Source organism: Ooceraea biroi, chromosome 6 (assembly GCF_003672135.1).
Source record: "Ooceraea biroi isolate clonal line C1 chromosome 6, Obir_v5.4, whole genome shotgun sequence".
Classification (NCBI taxonomy): Eukaryota; Metazoa; Arthropoda; class Insecta; order Hymenoptera; family Formicidae; genus Ooceraea; species Ooceraea biroi.
This window is the reverse complement of record NC_039511.1, coordinates 12039443-12057963: the sequence shown is the minus strand read 5'-3', so window position 1 is coordinate 12057963 and position 18521 is coordinate 12039443. Positions and strand designations below refer to the sequence as shown.

The 18521-nt window shown below is 39.9% G+C and overlaps 1 protein-coding gene across 1 annotated transcript; it reads left to right on the top strand.

Moving 5' to 3' along the window:
- The first annotated feature begins 349 nt into the window (after positions 1 to 349).
- Positions 350 to 16964, top strand: LOC105285153. The gene is made up of 15 exons (XM_026970159.1): positions 350 to 604; positions 820 to 1439; positions 1819 to 2582; positions 5015 to 5255; positions 7391 to 7445; positions 8601 to 8882; positions 9112 to 9426; positions 11551 to 11966; positions 12347 to 12559; positions 12851 to 13213; positions 13332 to 13443; positions 13715 to 14112; positions 14365 to 14586; positions 14897 to 15239; positions 16337 to 16964. The coding sequence occupies exons 1-15, from the start codon at positions 365 to 367 to the stop codon at positions 16607 to 16609; spliced, it is 4857 nt and encodes a 1618-aa protein (XP_026825960.1). The 5' UTR covers positions 350 to 364; the 3' UTR covers positions 16610 to 16964.
- The last annotated feature ends 1557 nt before the right edge of the window (positions 16965 to 18521 follow it).

The window sequence follows — 18521 nt, the reverse complement described above, 5'->3', positions numbered from 1 at the left end:
TATTTCGCAGTCTTGTGGTTTCCGAAAAAATTCAACCGTAGCACATTTATGAGATAAAAATCATGCTTAAAACAGGTGGCCGGAAGAATAATTATCTGTCTTAAAGGATTTCCTAATGACAGAGAATGCCTAGATTTACCCAATAAGAGACTTCCTCATAAATTTGCTTAGATCAAGCCCTGTAATTTCCTGAAGTAAGATATTAACCTTTAGACATCAACCGTTATGATTTTACAGTCTTCTTCAAATTTTGTCTGATAAAAAGTTTACTATAAAGTTTAATAACAATTACGACAAGCACTTGAATACAATTTCAAATTAATTTTAGCTTTTAAAATCGTTTGTTCTGTCTTTTCGCCCACAGATGCTGAAGTGGACGGTATCAAGATCCTTGTCGACGACCAGTTCGACACCTCATGGTCCACCCACCTTGAACAAGGCACCCCGCCGACCTTTTCGAGACTTGTCCAATACACCGCCAACCTCGGCTAACTGTCGAAACATACAGGTATCTACTCAAAATGCATCGAACACATCCAGAACGACACCAGCTCGAAGAAAAAGATGCAGAAGTCATGGAACCGACTTGAGGACATATTTTCAAGTGAGTTCCATTTTTGTTGTATGATCAAATTTTCTCTTTTAATGATTTTTTTTAGTAAGTAACAAATATAATTTTTGAAAAAGTGCGTTTCATCTTTCTCCTCAATATTTTAATAAAAATTATAAAAAATAGATTGTTTCTTGCCTACTAATACAACATCAGTTCCTTTTTATCTCGAATTTGTCTATAATTTTATTAATCAATGGATTTTCTAGGCAACAAAGCCACACTTAAGGTCTAGCAAGCGTCAATCCATGTCACAGGAAGTGGAGAATTCGACCACCGAAAGCTTCTACCAAAGCACGCCGAGGGTGGACACGGACATTGGTCCGCTCACGTATTATCCACCCGGCAGCAAGTGTTCCACCGCATTGACTCTACCAACGGACCCCGCGCTCTTCATGAACAGTCGCGCCAAGAACTTTCAGAGCGACAACGAGCTACCGCAGAATGTCGTGAACGAGGCTCGAGCGAATCTGCAGTCGCACGTCTCTGACTTCTTCCAGCAAATTTCGATGGCAACCAGTCCCGAAGACGTGATGGAGGCAGGCTCGATGCCGTTGGGGGCGAAGACGAAGAATTATCCTCAAAATAGTGAGCCAAAGACACGGATGGTGAAGACGCCATATCTTCCGAAGCTGGCGAAGATTACGAAAATTCACGCACGATGTAAAACGCCTTATCATACTAAACTGGCTCAAGCAATCAGTCCATTTAAACCAAAAGGGGCTCAAGGACAGACGCCACTCGTCGGCAAACTGTCAAGTCTCACCATAGATCAGGATTTACCGAAATACGAGAATATGGACAATACTGTGACGGAGGTGCTTCATAGGTAAGGATGATGTATAATCGAAAAGATGAAAAACACATAATTTTAATGATTTCAAGTAATAATTTAGAAAAATAGATTAGTAAAAGAAAATGCTATCATAGAGAATTTTGAAAAATGTTATGTTTTTCTTGGTTCTCATTAATGCTTACAATTAGTTTAAGTTTTATTTTATGCCTTACATTAATAAAACAAAAATGTTCTTTAACACATTGTTATTAATCGTCTTGCAAAATTTAAATATATTTTTTATTCAATTATACGAAATAATAGAAAAATAAGTATTACTCAAGAGCTATGCAAACTGAGAGATATAATTTACATGTCATACATAAAATGTACTATAAAATAATTTTTTAAATAAAAAATATATGCAATACAGAGAAAAAGAAGTCAATTTTGGAAGCAAGACTGTGGCCGAGATTTTACTGGGCGACGCCGAGGAAAGGACCAAGATTTTGGAAGCATCGTGTGAGAAGCGACCAGATTCAAAGATGACAGATCACACGTACGAGACTATCGCAGAACAGGACGAAATAGTGGAAGAAGAATCTCCTGCACGCAACGACAGTTCTATATCATCGGTCAGTCAACTCCTAGAAGACCCTTCGCCAGTGTCCTGGGCATTCGCGTCACCTCTCAACGATCTCGAGGGTGAGTTCACGCTGAAGAGGCAGCGCGGCATTCGACGGAAACGTCCGCGAAAGGACGGCGACAAGACGGTGGAGGGTAAACGAGCAAAGAGAACGTGCAGTCCTGCCACAAAGGATCAGGACGGCCTGATCGAGGCTGTCAATCCAAATGTGAAAAAACTTGCGTTAGAAACCGATCTCGACTCGACTTTGGACGAGAAGCATGTGCCAGCTATGAAGACGTCTTTCCTCCGCGAAGACCGCAAGGAGGAGGATACCAGTAGAAAGACCAATTCCTGGGACCTCGATAGTCCCAAGTCGTCCATGATGGATGACCTACAGAGCTCGAAATCATTCGTCACTTCTGTGTCCACAACTCCGGAGGTTCCGTTGGTTGCAACTGTCAGGAGGTGCTTGAAGTTCAGCCCCGAAGACGAACTACCGACAAGATCTAACTGTCGTGGATCGATCGAAATAGAGTGCTCTCTCGTAGCGGAGCAAATACACGTTCGAGGTAAGCATGTTATGCATGTCTGGTGTAAATTAATGATAATAAGAAAGTGAACGTAACGAGGAAGGTGCAAATATATGCCTCAAAAAAAGAAAAATTTAGAAAATACCGTTTCATTATATATCAAATATTACAAATTGTTGTTATTAATATTACTTAGCATAAATCATATTAAAGTGAACGATTTAGTAGAACGAAAATTCTACTAAAAAATATACATACTCCTTACAAAAAATGTCTGCTGCAGTTAATAACAATATTTATTCATATCCTTTCGAGAGTAAAAGTTTTGTTCGGTTAATATTGATATTTCCGTGTATTTAATTAGTTTTATTAATATTGATATTACTACAATATATAAAGATAAAATTTTCTTTAATTGACAGTAATGCAATAACTTTAATGAATTAATTTGTTTTTAATATTGATGTTGATATCAGAAATTCTTTAAATCAAAGTGATCAATTAATTTTTTACTATCTATTCGCGGGCCGACTAGTTACCCTTATACATCCCTGAAACTTCATGTTCACGAGCATGCGCCAGTTATGCATCGCGAGAGGGGATGCTTCGAGGGTGCTCGACACCCCGCACTCGGCACTACACTGTGCCAGTAACCCACAGACCCTTCTGGTGGCTCGATTCTGGTTAGTAGACCTACCGACATTAATCATCATCGCGTTGTCCTTGTGTAAACAATCGTGATCTCCGCTCATCTTCAACGACGAGGCACGTCCTTTCGACTGCTCTCGCCGATCGATCTCGCCGCATCCGATCAACGCGGAACGCGTCGCATCCGGTCGACTCGCCGCTTGACGCGTCTCGTGAACGTCCCATAGAATCAACGTGAGTCGATCGAGGCCCACGATTTGAGCCGCGAAGCCGCTTCCTGAAGAGACATCGCAACATGCCCGTGCCTCTTCAACAACTCCAGAATGCTCGTTTACTCCTCGTATACGAGAGTGAATCGATGAACGTGGGGGTGAATTCGAGCAGTGTCAAGATAGTTTATCCCGGAAATATATTGCTCGTACTGCCCACATCATGCTGCATTTTCTGCGGAAAAATATTTTCTCTGCGATTGTACCTATTTCGGTAACTGATTCGTTTACAGCAATGGGAGGAGAATTACTTTTAGCGGACGACAGTAGTGTTTTCTGCGAATTCACCCTACTTGTCGGTTTACTGTCGTGCCGTGCTGCTTGACATTAATCGAAATGCAATGTCGCGATGTGCGGTAATCGTCGAAAAGTGGATCATGCGATGCATAGAGCCTCGGTATGGACGGAGCCAGTGGCGAGTGCCGCATCAGTCAGGCATCCTCGGACGCAAGTAGTGCGTGCCGCGATACAGTCAGCCGTAAGAGTGAGCTCGGAGCGTGTCGATTCTCCGGGTTTCCTCTCGTACCCGCAGTGCCATCGCGCAGTGCGAAATTTACTTCGACGCAGGAGAAAACAATTCAGAGACCGCATACAAATATCCCGCATTTTCGTTTGCCTTTTGTTTATTCAATTTCTCTCGTTTATAGCAGATTATTTTTAGTTCAAGTAGATATTATAGTGTATCATGTACAATTGATAAGATGTTCTTGACCTATCAAATTAGGAAAGACTATAGAAATACGCGATACAATCGCATACAATATTGCATTATGGCGAGAGAACATAATCGTAAAAATCGAAACATGTTCAATTATGCAAAGTAGATGTAGCAAAACTTGTGAAAGTAGGTGAAACCGGTAGAAAACATGCTCCATGTGCCGCAGACTTTATTGACGCACGTGTCCAAGTGCTGCACACATTAGAAACATCCTTCTATCTCTTGAACGTTCTTGTTTGTAAAGCAAACATGGCTAGTTTTATATAGTCGTAGCTGAAAAGCTGACGCTTTCTGTTATAATGCTCAAGGATCTATCCTGGCAACGCGAAAGTGCTAATCTGGATTAAACAAGGTTTTATTACTGCATCTTTTCTCATTTTATTTTCTCACTTCGTGATGTACTTTCACGATTCAATTTTATCATCTATAAAAATTGAAGAGATGCACAGAAAAATGAAAAGAAAATAGAACAAATATTATAATAGCCCGTCGATCATTTCATTGCTAGATAATTCTACCTCTCCTACCAAACAAAATATATATTTGAAAGATTTCGAAAGCCACGGAAGCTAGCACTTTTTACTGTTTGTTACATTTTTTGAGTAATTAATCATAAGTAGCTAGAATAAGTCATTCCAGAAAGAATAATAAAAAAATTCAAAGAATTCTCTCGTTCTATAAAGAACACAAAAGATATTCGCATAAATACGAAACCCTGCAGAAATTCTCTGCAATTATTATCATCTCATCACACACCTCGAGATTCAATGGAACAGAGCTCTTCTCACATATCAACACATTTCATTTTATAATTTTCGTATTTTCGGTTTTCACAGTGATAAGGTGCAAAGACCTGCGGCGGGCGTACGAGGGACCGGTGCACGCGTACGTGAAAGCGAGTCTGAAGAACATCAGTGGCGAGGGTGTCGTCAAGAGGACTGCGGTTCATCGTGCCACGCCGAACCCGGTGTTTCGCGAGACCCTGATACTTCCCTGCCCGGCGTACAACAGTCACTGCACCGGTCACAGGCCCACGTCCCTGGACATCGCCGTCTGGCACCGGGATCGTCGTGCGAGGTGAGCATGCTCCGCGGAGACAAGAGGAAGAGAGAGAGAGAAAGAGATAGAAGCTGATAGAAGATACTGGGTGCAGATTAAGACCGTAAATCTCGCGAGACCTGAGTGGCCTGCGCGAGATAAAGTTTTGAGTAAATCCGCCGCTTCGTTGTCTGTAAATTTATTTATTCATATCTATTGACTTTTTATTACGAGAGATTATTGCATTTGCTGAAGGAATACTGTGAAAGATGAATTAGCAATGATGTGTTCGAATAATTAAAAAGTTACAAAAAAGGGCTATATGAAAAATTTGATTATGATGAAAGCGATCTAATACATTGTTTGAGAAAATCGAGAAATAAGTCTTTATATAGAAAGAATTAAATTAAAAATAATTATTTTTGATTTTATATTTCTCTGATTTTTTATTTCTAAAATAAAGATTAATTTTATGTAAACTGCTGTACATCATAGAGCTCGTTAATTATCTTCTATGGTAATCTTTAACTGTAAAAACAGCGTGTGTTTTCATGCATGTAATAGAACACGATTTTCCCAGATGAAGTAAAAGATTATGGATAAATTATGGAATAAATTCAGCATAAATTTTAGAACAACTGTACCGTTGGAGAACACGTCCCGATAACGCCAGAGCTATAATCTATCTATCTGTTTTGCCTGTTTCGCTAATCGTAATAGTAGGGCCGTAGGATAGAGACGTCGAAATTAACCGGTAGCCGGCAAATCATCCGCCGTTTAATTCGTCCCGATAAAGCTCCGTAGTTATACGTTAACTCGCGGGACTTAAGCAGCACGTGATGCCTCGTACCGTGCACAAGATAGCGATCTCACGAAGTGTGTCGGCGAAACAGTAACACCGGCGTGGGAAAGCCTCGCGAAATTTGCAAAAGCGAGCACGAAGCACCGAATACCGCGGAATTTATGTCGATGAACTGACAAATTTATTTTAGTTCCGCACTAAGTTCCTAAGTTTTCGATTCGATTCGATTCGACTTGTGCATCCATAAATTTACGTTTACTTAGACACGCCGATCAGTTACATCCACGACTATTACGTTTATTTTTACGCATGCACGTCGATATGCTTGCCTCGCGAGAAAGCGTTCTTCTCGTTCGATATTCGATCGACGATCGACCTCTTTCGCGCTCCTACTTCGGCCTTGGCTTGTTTATTCTTCGAATTGCTCAATTGAAGTCAATAGTCAAATAGTCATTAATTTTAAGCTGTTCGAGAATTTCTCATGTATCGAAAAACCAAGAACCGCAAGAAGCTTCGCTTTCCGAAGGCTATTTGAATGCTTTTTAAGTAAAAATATACTAAATAGATCATATTAATTTAAACGATAATTAGGCAAGAAATTTATTTAATAAAAACTGCTTTATGGATAAAATGTAATATGTTTCACACTTTTGTTGAAACACTTTCTCATAAATGTGGAGAGGTTTTTGTAAAGAAAATATGTTATATGTTTTACCCCTAGAGGTAAAACTTTTCAACAGTATTACGTTTTACTTTAAGTTGTTTTATGAGTCGAGAATTATTTTATGTTATAAGTATTTCACATTATACCCTTTTACTACCGTCTCATATTTCAAATTAAAAAAATCAAATTTCACGAGACATAAATTGTCGTCTGAACGTAGAACAAGATCTTTTACATTTCAATTTGCGACAATTTTTTGAATCCTAATAAAATTTTTCAAATCCACAGCTCTATTAATATTTAATAGACTCTTAATAGACAAAAAATTTGAAAAATTCAGGGATGTAATAGACGATGTTTTTCGGAATCGCGTATCCCCTCGGCCGGTGGTCCATTCAAATGTCTAAACTAATTTCTGGACGTCCGAGAGTTCCCCTTTTGCGGTAGGAGGGGAATCGATTCCCCGAGATCATGCGCACCACGTCCACCACGTGCATCTCTCTGTCTACATCCCTTTCACCCTCCTGCTGCTACTGCCTATTCACGTACAGTGCGCGAGACATTCCGGCCACGCTTGTCACGTCTCGCGATATACTCTACTATATAGCGTGTACATGCGTGTGCACACACATGAACGTATGTGCACGTTTCGCAAATTTACTTTGGAAGGTGGAAATTTAAGTGCGTGTCTCTTTTCGCATGTTTCAGACGTAGCGAGCTGCTGGGCTGCATGACTCTTCCTCTGCCTCTGTCCCAAGATAAGGTAAATATCACGTAAATATTACGAAAGTTCAAACACTCATTTAACACACTTGATCGACAGACGCCCATTCGAGCTTGCTTCGAGTATATCGCGTTATTGGAATATATCCGAATGCTTTGTTAAAGTTTGCTGTTACAATAGTCGAACATCGAAGTATTATCTGCGAAAAGCTTTGTTATAAACTATTGAAAAACTTATCTTTCTCTACAGGATACAAAGTAATATATCGAAATATCAAGTATTTACTCGAGAGAGCTTCGGTCGTTTGCTGTCGATATTTTAAGTATATAGCGTTAGAATGTCTAGACGTCTATCAAAGTTGTTGCTATATCAGCTCTTGAATATTGAAACAGCGTCTGGAGAGAGAGAGAGAGAGAGAGAGAGGGGGGGGGGGAGAGAGAGAACAAATCACTGGAAAGCTTTTCTTTACCTAGACGAGTATATACCGTAAAGTGTACTGAGTATTTACTTAAGACTCGGAATATTTCTTAAAATATCAGAAGCATCTCATGTCTGCTCGATTAGTCACTTTCTAAACAATTTATAAATAAACAATAGAATAAATGTTGAGAAGTTTATATTTTTGCTGCTTTATGCGAAAGATTCGTAGGTTAATTATTCTAGCCCGGTCGAGATATAGTGACTGTCGTAATATCGATGAGCTCTTCGTATCAGGGTTAAGCAGATTATGCGCTTCGAGCACAGGCATTATCTGATATCGGATTGCTTGACTTTTCATCATCGAAAGTGATATCCTAAATACATTCATTCTAGAGTAGGCATGAGTCATGCAATAATCGTAATTATAAATTTTTATATATTCACATAGCAATTTTGGTTTTTTAAGATAATCATTTTTAAATTTGATTTCGATTATGATTCTTCTTAAAGTATTTTAGTCCAGTATTATGTCATTGTTGATCACAATATTAGACAAATCTGAAACAAATTTTCTCTCTCGTGGCGTGCGCGCGCACGTGTGTGTGGAGAAAGGAACAAAAATACAGTGAGACGACATTGTGTAACTTTTCACTTTTCCTTATTAAACATTTCGATCAAATTTTGAATTAAATTTGGAGATTGGATATTACATATATTTTTCTTCAAACACTCGCGATTTTCGATTACAAGAGGATTAAGAGGATTGATTTGCAGGAAGCAACATGGCACCCTCTAGAAGCCGGATCCGTCCGAAACACAAGCACTCCTTTTGCGAGCGTACCTCAGGACTGCGTTGTATCGCCACCCTTGTCCAGAGACGGCGAGACAGATAATAATAACTCAGGAACGGACGATTTGATGTACCTGCGGCACTTGGAGCTGGAACCGGTCGATCCTCTGACGGGCCTACCTCTACATCCGGGCTTTACCGCGAAGGGTGGCAGAACGCCCTGTACTATCACGAGAAGACTGATAAGGCAAACCTCAGTCAATTTGGTGCGTTTAGCGTAACTTTAGATAAAAGTATAAGAAAGTCGGAAGAAATATACATTCGTAAAATGATAGAAATGTCTGTTATCAGGAGAATAATAAGTAATTAATGTAAAATCTATACATAGTATGTTTAGTAAATATGAATATAAATTTAGTGTTTTAAACATTCCATGGAATCATTTTAATCAATATTTATTTAGCCAAATTTGCTAATTCGTCATTTCTTCGACAGATTCCATGGGGATTTTCATTATCGTGGGGCAGACCTCCGCGGGTAGAACGCGTGGATCCGGGAAGTCCGGCGGAACGATCCGGCCTACGACCAGGCGACCATGTGGTCTTCGTCGAGATGATGAACGTCGTAACGAGACCTAGAGATGAGATCCTGGGTCTCATTCAGGCCGCCACGAACCAGTTGGTGCTCGAGGTGTATCGCAAGGGCGGTGCCCATTCATCCAGCGCTCATCACAGGCCCAGTTCGGTCAATGCCAATCTTCAACATTCCTCCGTCGGTCCCAATAGCCAACACGTCACGTTCAACGCCGAGGTCGGTACTGGCGTCCTCGTGTGAACGTTGTCGTAGCGATATAATAATGCTTAATCGGCGGTGTTCCGATTGCGAAGAAACGTTACATATGGAATAATAACGGAGCTTATGTAGCAAAAAATACCGCTACTGTGATTTAAATTTGCGATTGCTATAATCGCGCGGATATATAGTAAATTGCTTGAAGAATTGATTTAGAGAAATGAAGAGTTATAGTTAACTCTTTTGGCTCTTATGATGTGAAATTATCATTAAATAAGAACTTAATGAATGTCGTTGTAAAGTAAAATTCAGAGGTGCACAGTGCTCTAAATAGTTTATTTGTTAAAAATTTTATTTTTGTTCTGGATAAGTTAGTTTACTTATGTCAAGTTTTGTTCGGCATAAAATTCGATGAGACATCTTAGAAAGACGATATGTAGAAACTTTTATTCACGTGCACATGCGGTTTAATGTAAACCTTTTCAAAACTTTTCAAAATGCAACGGCGTTAAAAGGGTTAAAGAATTATCATTCGATTGAGTATTTACAACGTGAGATATGTAATTTGCGGATTATTCACAATATCGTAGAAGATATATATATATATTTTTTAATTGCTATCAATATGCTGAATTATCTCGTAAGAATTTGGAGATATGTATTTGATAATATTATACATATATCTATGGGTATAAATGTACATATATCAATGCAGTTTCGTAAATACCTGTTCTTAATCAGGGAGATGTGTGATAGCAATTGGAGAACACAAAACTGCAAGATTTAATTGCGCAAATTTACGCGCATATAAAAGCGCTTTCATAATTATTATTAATATTCTCTTAGATATCCGGCAGACGTATAGTTGGCCGTTTCGTAGAATTTCGAGATGTCCAATATTATTTTCTTAGATACTTGAAAATTGAAAAAATTATAAATGCTTAGTAATATTTTCACTTATAAAATTACTGAAAATTTTCATATTTCTAGTGAGAAATCTTCATTATAGCAGAAGTATACGAATTTGTTAGGCGCGTACTATTAGCGTGCGTTATTCAGAGCTTATTTTTCGTTTTATCACGAGAAGCGTGTGAAAGGCGGCACATATCTATGTAAATTGTTTTTTCTTTTATTTCTCCTTACTTTTCCTCCGTATTTTATTTGTAATGAGCGTGTAATGTGTATAGCGCGCGCATCTCTCGCGTGGGAGATGCCGTTTAAGTTATGATACAGTTATGTTTTGTACCTTGATAAGGTTGCTCTTTTTTGTTGCAACAAGTTTTGTTTCCAATCATTTGTTTTGTTTTATTTATTATACCCATTCCATCATATATTTCTATAATTTTACTCATTATTCATCGAATTATTCAATGTACTTTCTTAATTAATTTCTTTGTAATTCTAAGGAATGTTTTTGTTTCGTTACCTCAAAGAGTGGGCTTTAAACATTACTAAAATTACTAAAATTATTCTACCAGTTCTGGTTTCCGAGATAAAGCCACATTTTTTGTCATTTTGATTTTTAAAAATTTGATTAACCAATTAACTTTTTCCTCTCTCCTGCCAAATCCTAAAGAAGTGACCAGATTTCACTTATATATAAGGACATTTACCGAGGAGCAACTCGGAACAATATCAGGTTACTTCTCGACTCTAATGAAGTGGATTTAAATGTTCACAAAACATCGGAATCAAAAGAACAAAAAATACGGCTTTAATCCAAAAACCAGAACTGATAGTAGTGATCAGCGCGAAAGTCTTAGATTTTTTATTATTCCACCATCTTAAATTGGGAGTAATAAGGTAAAATTAAGTATTTCAGGGATCATCTCAATCACCTTATCATTACTTTGTTTAATCGTTTCACTTTGTTCAAAAATTATTTCTATTTTTATACTCAATTGCTGCCCACATTGCGTCGCACAGGCTATTAAAAACATAGCACTGCTTTACGTATATAATCGTGCAATCAGTTATGCATTATCTTACATTCCCATTATCTTATGCACAAGTGCAAACGACGAGCTTTGTTTATTTAGAGCAAGGATAGAAAGAAAGATGCAAAAGTATTCTGCCTCAAAGTAGTCAACTATCTATCTCTTTCCTATAAAAGCGAAATTCTCTGGCGATTCGCTCGAGCAGGTCTTCCCGAATTTGGCACCAGACGCGCCACCCGAGGAGGAGCTGTCCGTACGAGAAAGCAGATACTGCGGCGTTCTGAAGAGTGGCCACACGCGCTTTATGGTACCGTTGTGCGAGCGACGCGATGTGCTATCGGCAGCGGACTACCTGATTCTGTTTCAAAATCTGGACGAGCTACTCAAGCTGTCGGAGGAGATTAGAGACGAAGGCGGCGGTGTCGATAGCTATCTCTGCAGAGTTCCTAAAATCACAGCTGCCTATCGAAGATACCTCAGTGGCCTACAACGTGCCTGTTGCCTCCTGGTCGCCCTCAGACGGAACACGGCCTTCGCCAAACTGGTTTGCGAACCTGCCGTGCCGCACAAACGGCGTCCCGACCTCACCGGGGTGCTGCTGCTACCCTTAGAGCACTACAGGTTGGCATAATTAGCTAATTGATCGTGTTTCCATTCGTAGTTTTGACTAAAGTGCTCATCAATGTGCAATGAGTGAAAAATATCGAGAGAGCTATAATTTGTTTAATTATAATTAAAATTAAATATATTATAAGAGAATTTTATTCATTTATGAAAATTATCAATATTTTTACATTTTTTTGCATGGTTTTCATGTAGAGAGTTTTATGCATGCAAGATTATGTATCGTTCATAATTATTTATTAAAACTTCGATTAAAATTTTAATTAAATTTCTGTTAAAATATTAAGGAAGTTTTGTATAAAGAAGCTATCTTTAAATGTTTGTAGCATCGGTAAAACGAAAACCGTACCGTTTTCGTAGTAAATTCATGCTTGCAGAGAGATGACGAGATTGTTGGGTCAGGCGTCTCCGCGAAATTGTCAGCAAGCGAGAGACTTAGCCCAAGGCTACAGAGAAGCCACAGCTAACGCGGGAGTGATGGAACCACCGCGAGACACTGGAAGGCCTCTACTAAGTCTACAAGAAGTGGAGTCTCGATTAGTATTTGCAAGATGCAAGCCGTTTACCTTAGCAATGCCAGGAAGACGATGGTAAATACTATAAAACGATCTCTTTTTAAATTTCTGTAGAATTTTAAGATATTTCCATCACAATTAACAATTTTTTTACAAACAAATAAATCGTACTTTAACATGGAAATTTATGATAAGCATAAACTCGTGAATTATTCTCTTGAGATTCAGCGAAATGAAGTTAAATCAGAAATTAATAAATTTTCTTTTATAAGAATCTGCAACCGCCACTTTTAATTTGATTAATTATTATTTAATTTAATTATTATTTCAAATGCGGCATTTATGAAAATTGATTATCTATTTCAGGCTCTTTGGCGGTGCCCTCGCTAAAGTAGAAGGTCGAGCACGTCTGCAGCCGTCCTGGGCGCTGCTATTGACTGATCTCCTAGTGTTTGCGCGGGTTTCTCGTGACCGCGTGCTCTTCGTCACCGAGGAACCTCTGCGACTGTCCAGCATTGCCGAGGCGTGCTTCACCGTGCGAAAAAGACCAACGGAGTTTCGGCTGCAGGTCGTCATAAACGCAAACGGCAACGCGGAGAACGGTCACGTGGAGATGGTGAACAGTGGCGGTTGCAGTCCTCATAGTCGACCCCGAAGACGTGTACTAATTCTACGAGCGCCCACGCCAGAGCAGAAAGCTGTCTGGCATAATCTTCTACAACGGCAAATGTGAGTGGCACATATACGCATGTGCTTGAGGAATTTCTGCCGGCTTTGAGACGCAAGCGGGACATCGCGCAGATGGACGAAGTAATATTCATGCAGATCAATTTTCGTTGCATTCTAGAATCTATGTGAATACAGGCTGCGGCTTGGGTTCATCGGATCAGGATAGTCCAGAAGAGAATCCACTTGCCGGTAATTTCGCCACGACTAAAGAGTCTACGGAAAGTCCGCAGGTAAGCGGAAATTGACGATACATTATAATATCGTCTGAAATAGTTCTCGATGTATTATATATTTAATTTGATAGAAATTTATTAATATTTACACATTTTCGAAGAACAACGTAAGAAATGTAGACAAATTAAAAAAATATTTGTGTTAAATTTTGATAAACTAACATACTAGAATGAATATAATTGCGATGATTACTAGAAACACATAAATAGGTATAATGATCCACATGTTTGTGTGAAATTATTTAAAATCAGTGCTTGAATATAACAGATCACGAGAGAGACTCAGCAACCTGATGAAGAGGAAAAGGAGTCACAGTCTGGCGAGAGTTTGGATACAATTCTGAAGCATTCCCGGGAGAATAATCACCTAGCTCAGTGGGTGCGTAATTCGCACCAGATTCCTCCTCCGGATCACGAAGGGTCTCTTGAAGAGTGGACGGCCGAAGAGTTAGCGGCCAGAACACCCCGGGAAAGCACCAGCAGGTCAACTAGCCAGGACACGGAGGAAGTCGCCACAGGAAATTCCGACGCGGAGCAACATAGCACTACGTCGAGCGCTAGTTTGAGTACTGTGAAATCAAATAGCATAATACGAAAAAACGGGAGTTATATATCTTCAAAAGAGAACTCTATGGGTTCTATCAGTATTTGCCGAAGATGTCACAGGTATGAATGATTTTTACGCGCAACAAACTTGTTTACTTCATTAAATACTGGAAATATATAATTTTTGTGAAATTTCATTATTTAAATATTATTTTATTCACGAATAGTCAAAATAAAATTTATATTCTTATTTATAATGATTTATCGGAGCTACTATTGATTTATGTATAATGATTTATCGGAGCTTCTATCAAAAATAATAAAAAGTAAAAGAACAATTATAAGAATCTACAATGTGTGCTTATATTCTAGATCAGGATGTCCTACGCCACCATTGCAGAGAGACCCGTTTTCTCCGTTGCCTCCGAAAATCTCAGTTGTTCCACCGACTCCTGATCTTTGCAAGAAACACAGACTACGAAATGGATTGCACGACAGTCCGGGACGTAACAGTCCCAGTTATACGCCAGCAGATGGTAACACCGAGGATGGTAGCGAAGATGATCTCGACTGTGATGGAGAACCTCCTTACAGGTAATAATCGAAAACGACAAATTTATGTCTCCTCAAAATCATTAGAAACAATAGAAGAAGCATCAGACATTACTAGATTTGTTTAGTCTACATAGCTAGCAACTGGTATTCAAATCTGATAAATTATCACACATTTTTCACAGAAGTACAGTATTTATAAAACTATAATTATTAAATAATAAATGTATGTCTACTTAAAAATTAATAATTTTGAAACTATTATAAAGAGAAATGATTCTTATTTTTAAATGGTTGACTTTTCAACAAGTAATTAGAAGCAATTCGATGTTTTAAACAACTGTATTTGCAGAGCATTGAGACGGTTTGGTACGATGAGCAGCTTAGATCAGGATGACGAGCTCGACGAACAAGGGGATGATGACAATAGGGACTCGGAGTCGCCGCCTTCCGGTTTGAGAGCGTGGACCGCTCGAGCGAGCAGCTACGTTGTCAGTAAAATGGTTTTGTTAGAGCAACTCAGTGAAGGTGTCGGTGGGTATCTTCTTCAACCGCCCGTACCACCAGAGCGAACTGAATTCTCTTTGGATCCGAATGACGAGGAGGGCACTACATCCGGAGCAACTTCCGGTGATGACATTTGGGGCACGCCGACCTCCGGGGGACCGGACGACGAGAGCTTTACCGCCAACTCGGTAATGACGTTTACGACTAGAATTGTGTGATATTTCACATGTCAAAATAAATAGCTAAAGCTTGGAGATTTGCACAATGGATCAAGTTCCAATGTTACATATGAGAGATTTTGTTGCTCGCGTATCAAGTGGTCACATCCGAAGATTTCTTATTTCAGTCTTTTAAATTCATGTTCTCAAAAGTAAGAGTTATGCAAAGTGGGCTTGTCAAATTCTTCAATTTGCGTAGATTATTTTTGTATTTTAAGACTCTTACTATCGTTTCTTGTGATGCTTTTGTAAGTTTATAAGTTCTGAATTGGATACTGTGTGCAGATAAAAATGCTTTTGATAATTGTTTGTTATAGTTTGCATCATAAATTATAATCTACATTGTATTGCATAAAACAAATAATGATTGCTTGATACGTATTTTTATATGAGCTTGCTTGAAAACGGAGCATTAATTTACAACGGAGCATTAATTTACTGAAATTGCACTCCGCGTAAATGTAGATTTATCACGATATGAGTGTGACAATAGTTTGAGAGTTACGTGTACAATACAATACATGTAATACGATAACGTGAAATACGAAATTAGCATTCAAAATAACGTTTGCAACGGTATTATTTCGCAAATTACGATTCGTGTACACTTGTTGCACATTTATCGCTAAATGTGCAATTCTAGATTCACGGTATATCAAAAGCGACTGTTATTTGATAAAACCGAGAAACTAGATGATCACATGTAGCGTTAAATCTAGGATATGAATCGCAATTATCTATATTTAGATCGCGTTATTTCAAATTTAAATGCCTTAGTACTGATCTCGATTTAACTCACGCATCTTCAAATGTCAATTTTTCCTTAAAGTTCAATCTTGAGTTCTAATTATCTTACTGCCGCGAAAGAGAAAGAGAGAGACGCTCTCGAAATGGTGCGAATCCGCTTCGCTTTACCAAGGCTGACCCGGTTGCCTCGGTATAGATGTCCGCGATGCGGTGACGCAGCGCAAAATAGACTGTAAGCTTCGCACGCCTGCCTGCATGACGACGCTTGCCCTCTCTTTTTGCAAAGAATCACTAGCCCGAGCTGTGCCTGACTTCCCTAGCCGCCGCCGAACGGCTGCAGCAGCAGCAGTGCGGGCGGCGCCGGTGCCATTGGCGAGGACAACTACGGCCTAAACCTGTCGGTGGAGGACGACGCCGATCAGGAGTCGGAGAACGAGGATTGCTCGCTGCCGGAGCTGAGCATGGATCAGCTGTTGGGCGGTGGCGGTAGTCTGAGCTCGCTACGCTGCTTCCTGGGTAGGAGACGGCTCGAGCCGTTGCCCGAGGAGGAGGACTCGTCTGGCAGCGGCAAGCACCAGGTCGGATGGTGGTGACAGCGGTTTCAAGCGACGTCCAAGTCGGGCATCGGTGCGAACGCGGACGAGCGCGACCGCGTCTTCGCCAAGCTGAACCAGGAGGACGAGGAGTTCCGCCGGAAGATCGTCGACCTGCACCGTAAGCTGTCCGACGTGGACGCGGATGGCGCGAGGCGACCAGACGGGACCGGCTTCGAATCGCCCAAGATCTCGAAGGAGGCCGAACGTCTGATGGAGTTGGAGTCCGTCGCAAGGAGAGCGGAGGAAACCAATTCGCGCAACGCCGAGAAGATGAAAGCGGAGAGGAGGCTAGAGGTGTTGCGCAGGGAGGACTCGGACGAAATGAGCGATAGAAGAAGGTACAGAAGCAGAAGACAGATGGAACAGCTGAGGAGATCGAGGAGATTCGAAGAGGACTCTGACGATCAGAACGGTACGAGTTCGTCCAGCGCCAGCGAGACGAACTTCCTGAACAGATTGAGGATAAAAAGGCGCAGCATGAAGCTACTGAGTTTCCTGAGCGGAAAAGCGGCGGACAGGTCGCAGGAGGAAAGGGCAGCGCGACTATTACGGATGTACATGCCGGAAAAGGGTCCCAGGACGTCGCAGAACACGATCTCGATTCATCACACATCGAGGGATCGGCGTTTCTGGAAGCTGCGCAATCGAAGACGAACCAGTTCCGCGTAGATTCATAAGAGGTTGTTTGGATGATGTTTTATTCGTGAATCACCCATTGTTATCAATTTATTGTTATGTTAGGTGAAAACGGCTCTATCGCCCTGTGCGAAAAAACGTGGCTATCGAAAGTATCACTTTTGCAATGAAATTGTTATATCGCGCAATTATTCATTCATTGTTAAGATTACGTGAAGAGAACGTAACGTTAACTTTACGCGAAGCGCTAAATTAATATAGAAGTTGGTATACCAGTTTGGAAAAATATTGAATGCAAAAATGCGAGACAAAAATTAACTCTATAAAGGGTTAATAGGATTAGATCCACGAGTAAACCGTCACTCAAGAGACCGCATGTTAAACCAAGAAAGGAAAGATCGTAAAGTACGAATGATCGGAAGAGGACGGCGATCACTGTCTCTCCATTACTAGGACTTCCAAAACGGTTCGCGTTACCGAGACTTTTCGAATTCCTCGAGTATATATGAGACCGAAATTGTTTTCATAGAATCATAGTAGTGGATACGAATAGCTGACATTAGATTTAACTACAGTTCCAACAATCTAGTTCACTTCTTAGTATCGCAAGGGAGTAAATCGGGCCTTTCGTCGACGGCGACGAAGGTAGTCCCAGGATTAGTCGGTCGAGTCCAGTTTCAGAGAAAACCGCGCTATTAGTACGCTTGCTAAAATTCGGAAGGACAGGACGTCCTCTGGATACGGCCTAGCGGATCGTCTCCGGATCGTTCGAGTTGATTGACGACAGTCGGGATTGGCGAGTCTCACTCGCGCAAAATCTAGACTATTTCTGACCTCTATTTTACTTATTTATTCTTTTTGGAACACTGTATCTAGATAGGTCCGCACGACTGACCCAAAGCGGCACTCATCTTCCACTTATACTAGATGTTCCGCAATAAAATATTGATATCTTACGCGGAGTTGGTAAAATCTCTGTGTAAAAAGATCGAAGTAAGTGCGTGTTGATTCTGAGAAAGACAGCTGTGCTATAACAATAATATGATCTTAAACTTAATTTAATCCAATTTGAGATTATATTATTATTATATCATACTATCGTTATTATATACGCACAACAATAATCTAATCTTAATTTAAGATTGTATTGTTGTAAATTTAAGATTTACATCTATTTGAACTTTTTGACAAAAGGTAAATTGAGAAACTCATAACTCATAAGATAACGAAATTTTGTTGCGAGGCATCTTATCGATCTTGCTCCCGCCTATGA

What these genes read in the sequence shown, in the direction of transcription:
- LOC105285153 (XM_026970159.1), top strand. Translation starts at nt 365, where the DNA reads ATGCTGAAGTGGACGGTATCAAGATCCTTGTCGACGACCAGTTCGACA. An exon ending in ACGTCACGTTCAACGCCGAG is followed by an intron (nt 9,427 to 11,550) that starts GTCGGTACTGGC and finishes TCGCTCGAGCAG; the next exon opens with GTCTTCCCGAATTTGGCACC. An exon ending in AATCTTCTACAACGGCAAAT is followed by an intron (nt 13,214 to 13,331) that starts GTGAGTGGCACA and finishes GTTGCATTCTAG; the next exon opens with AATCTATGTGAATACAGGCT.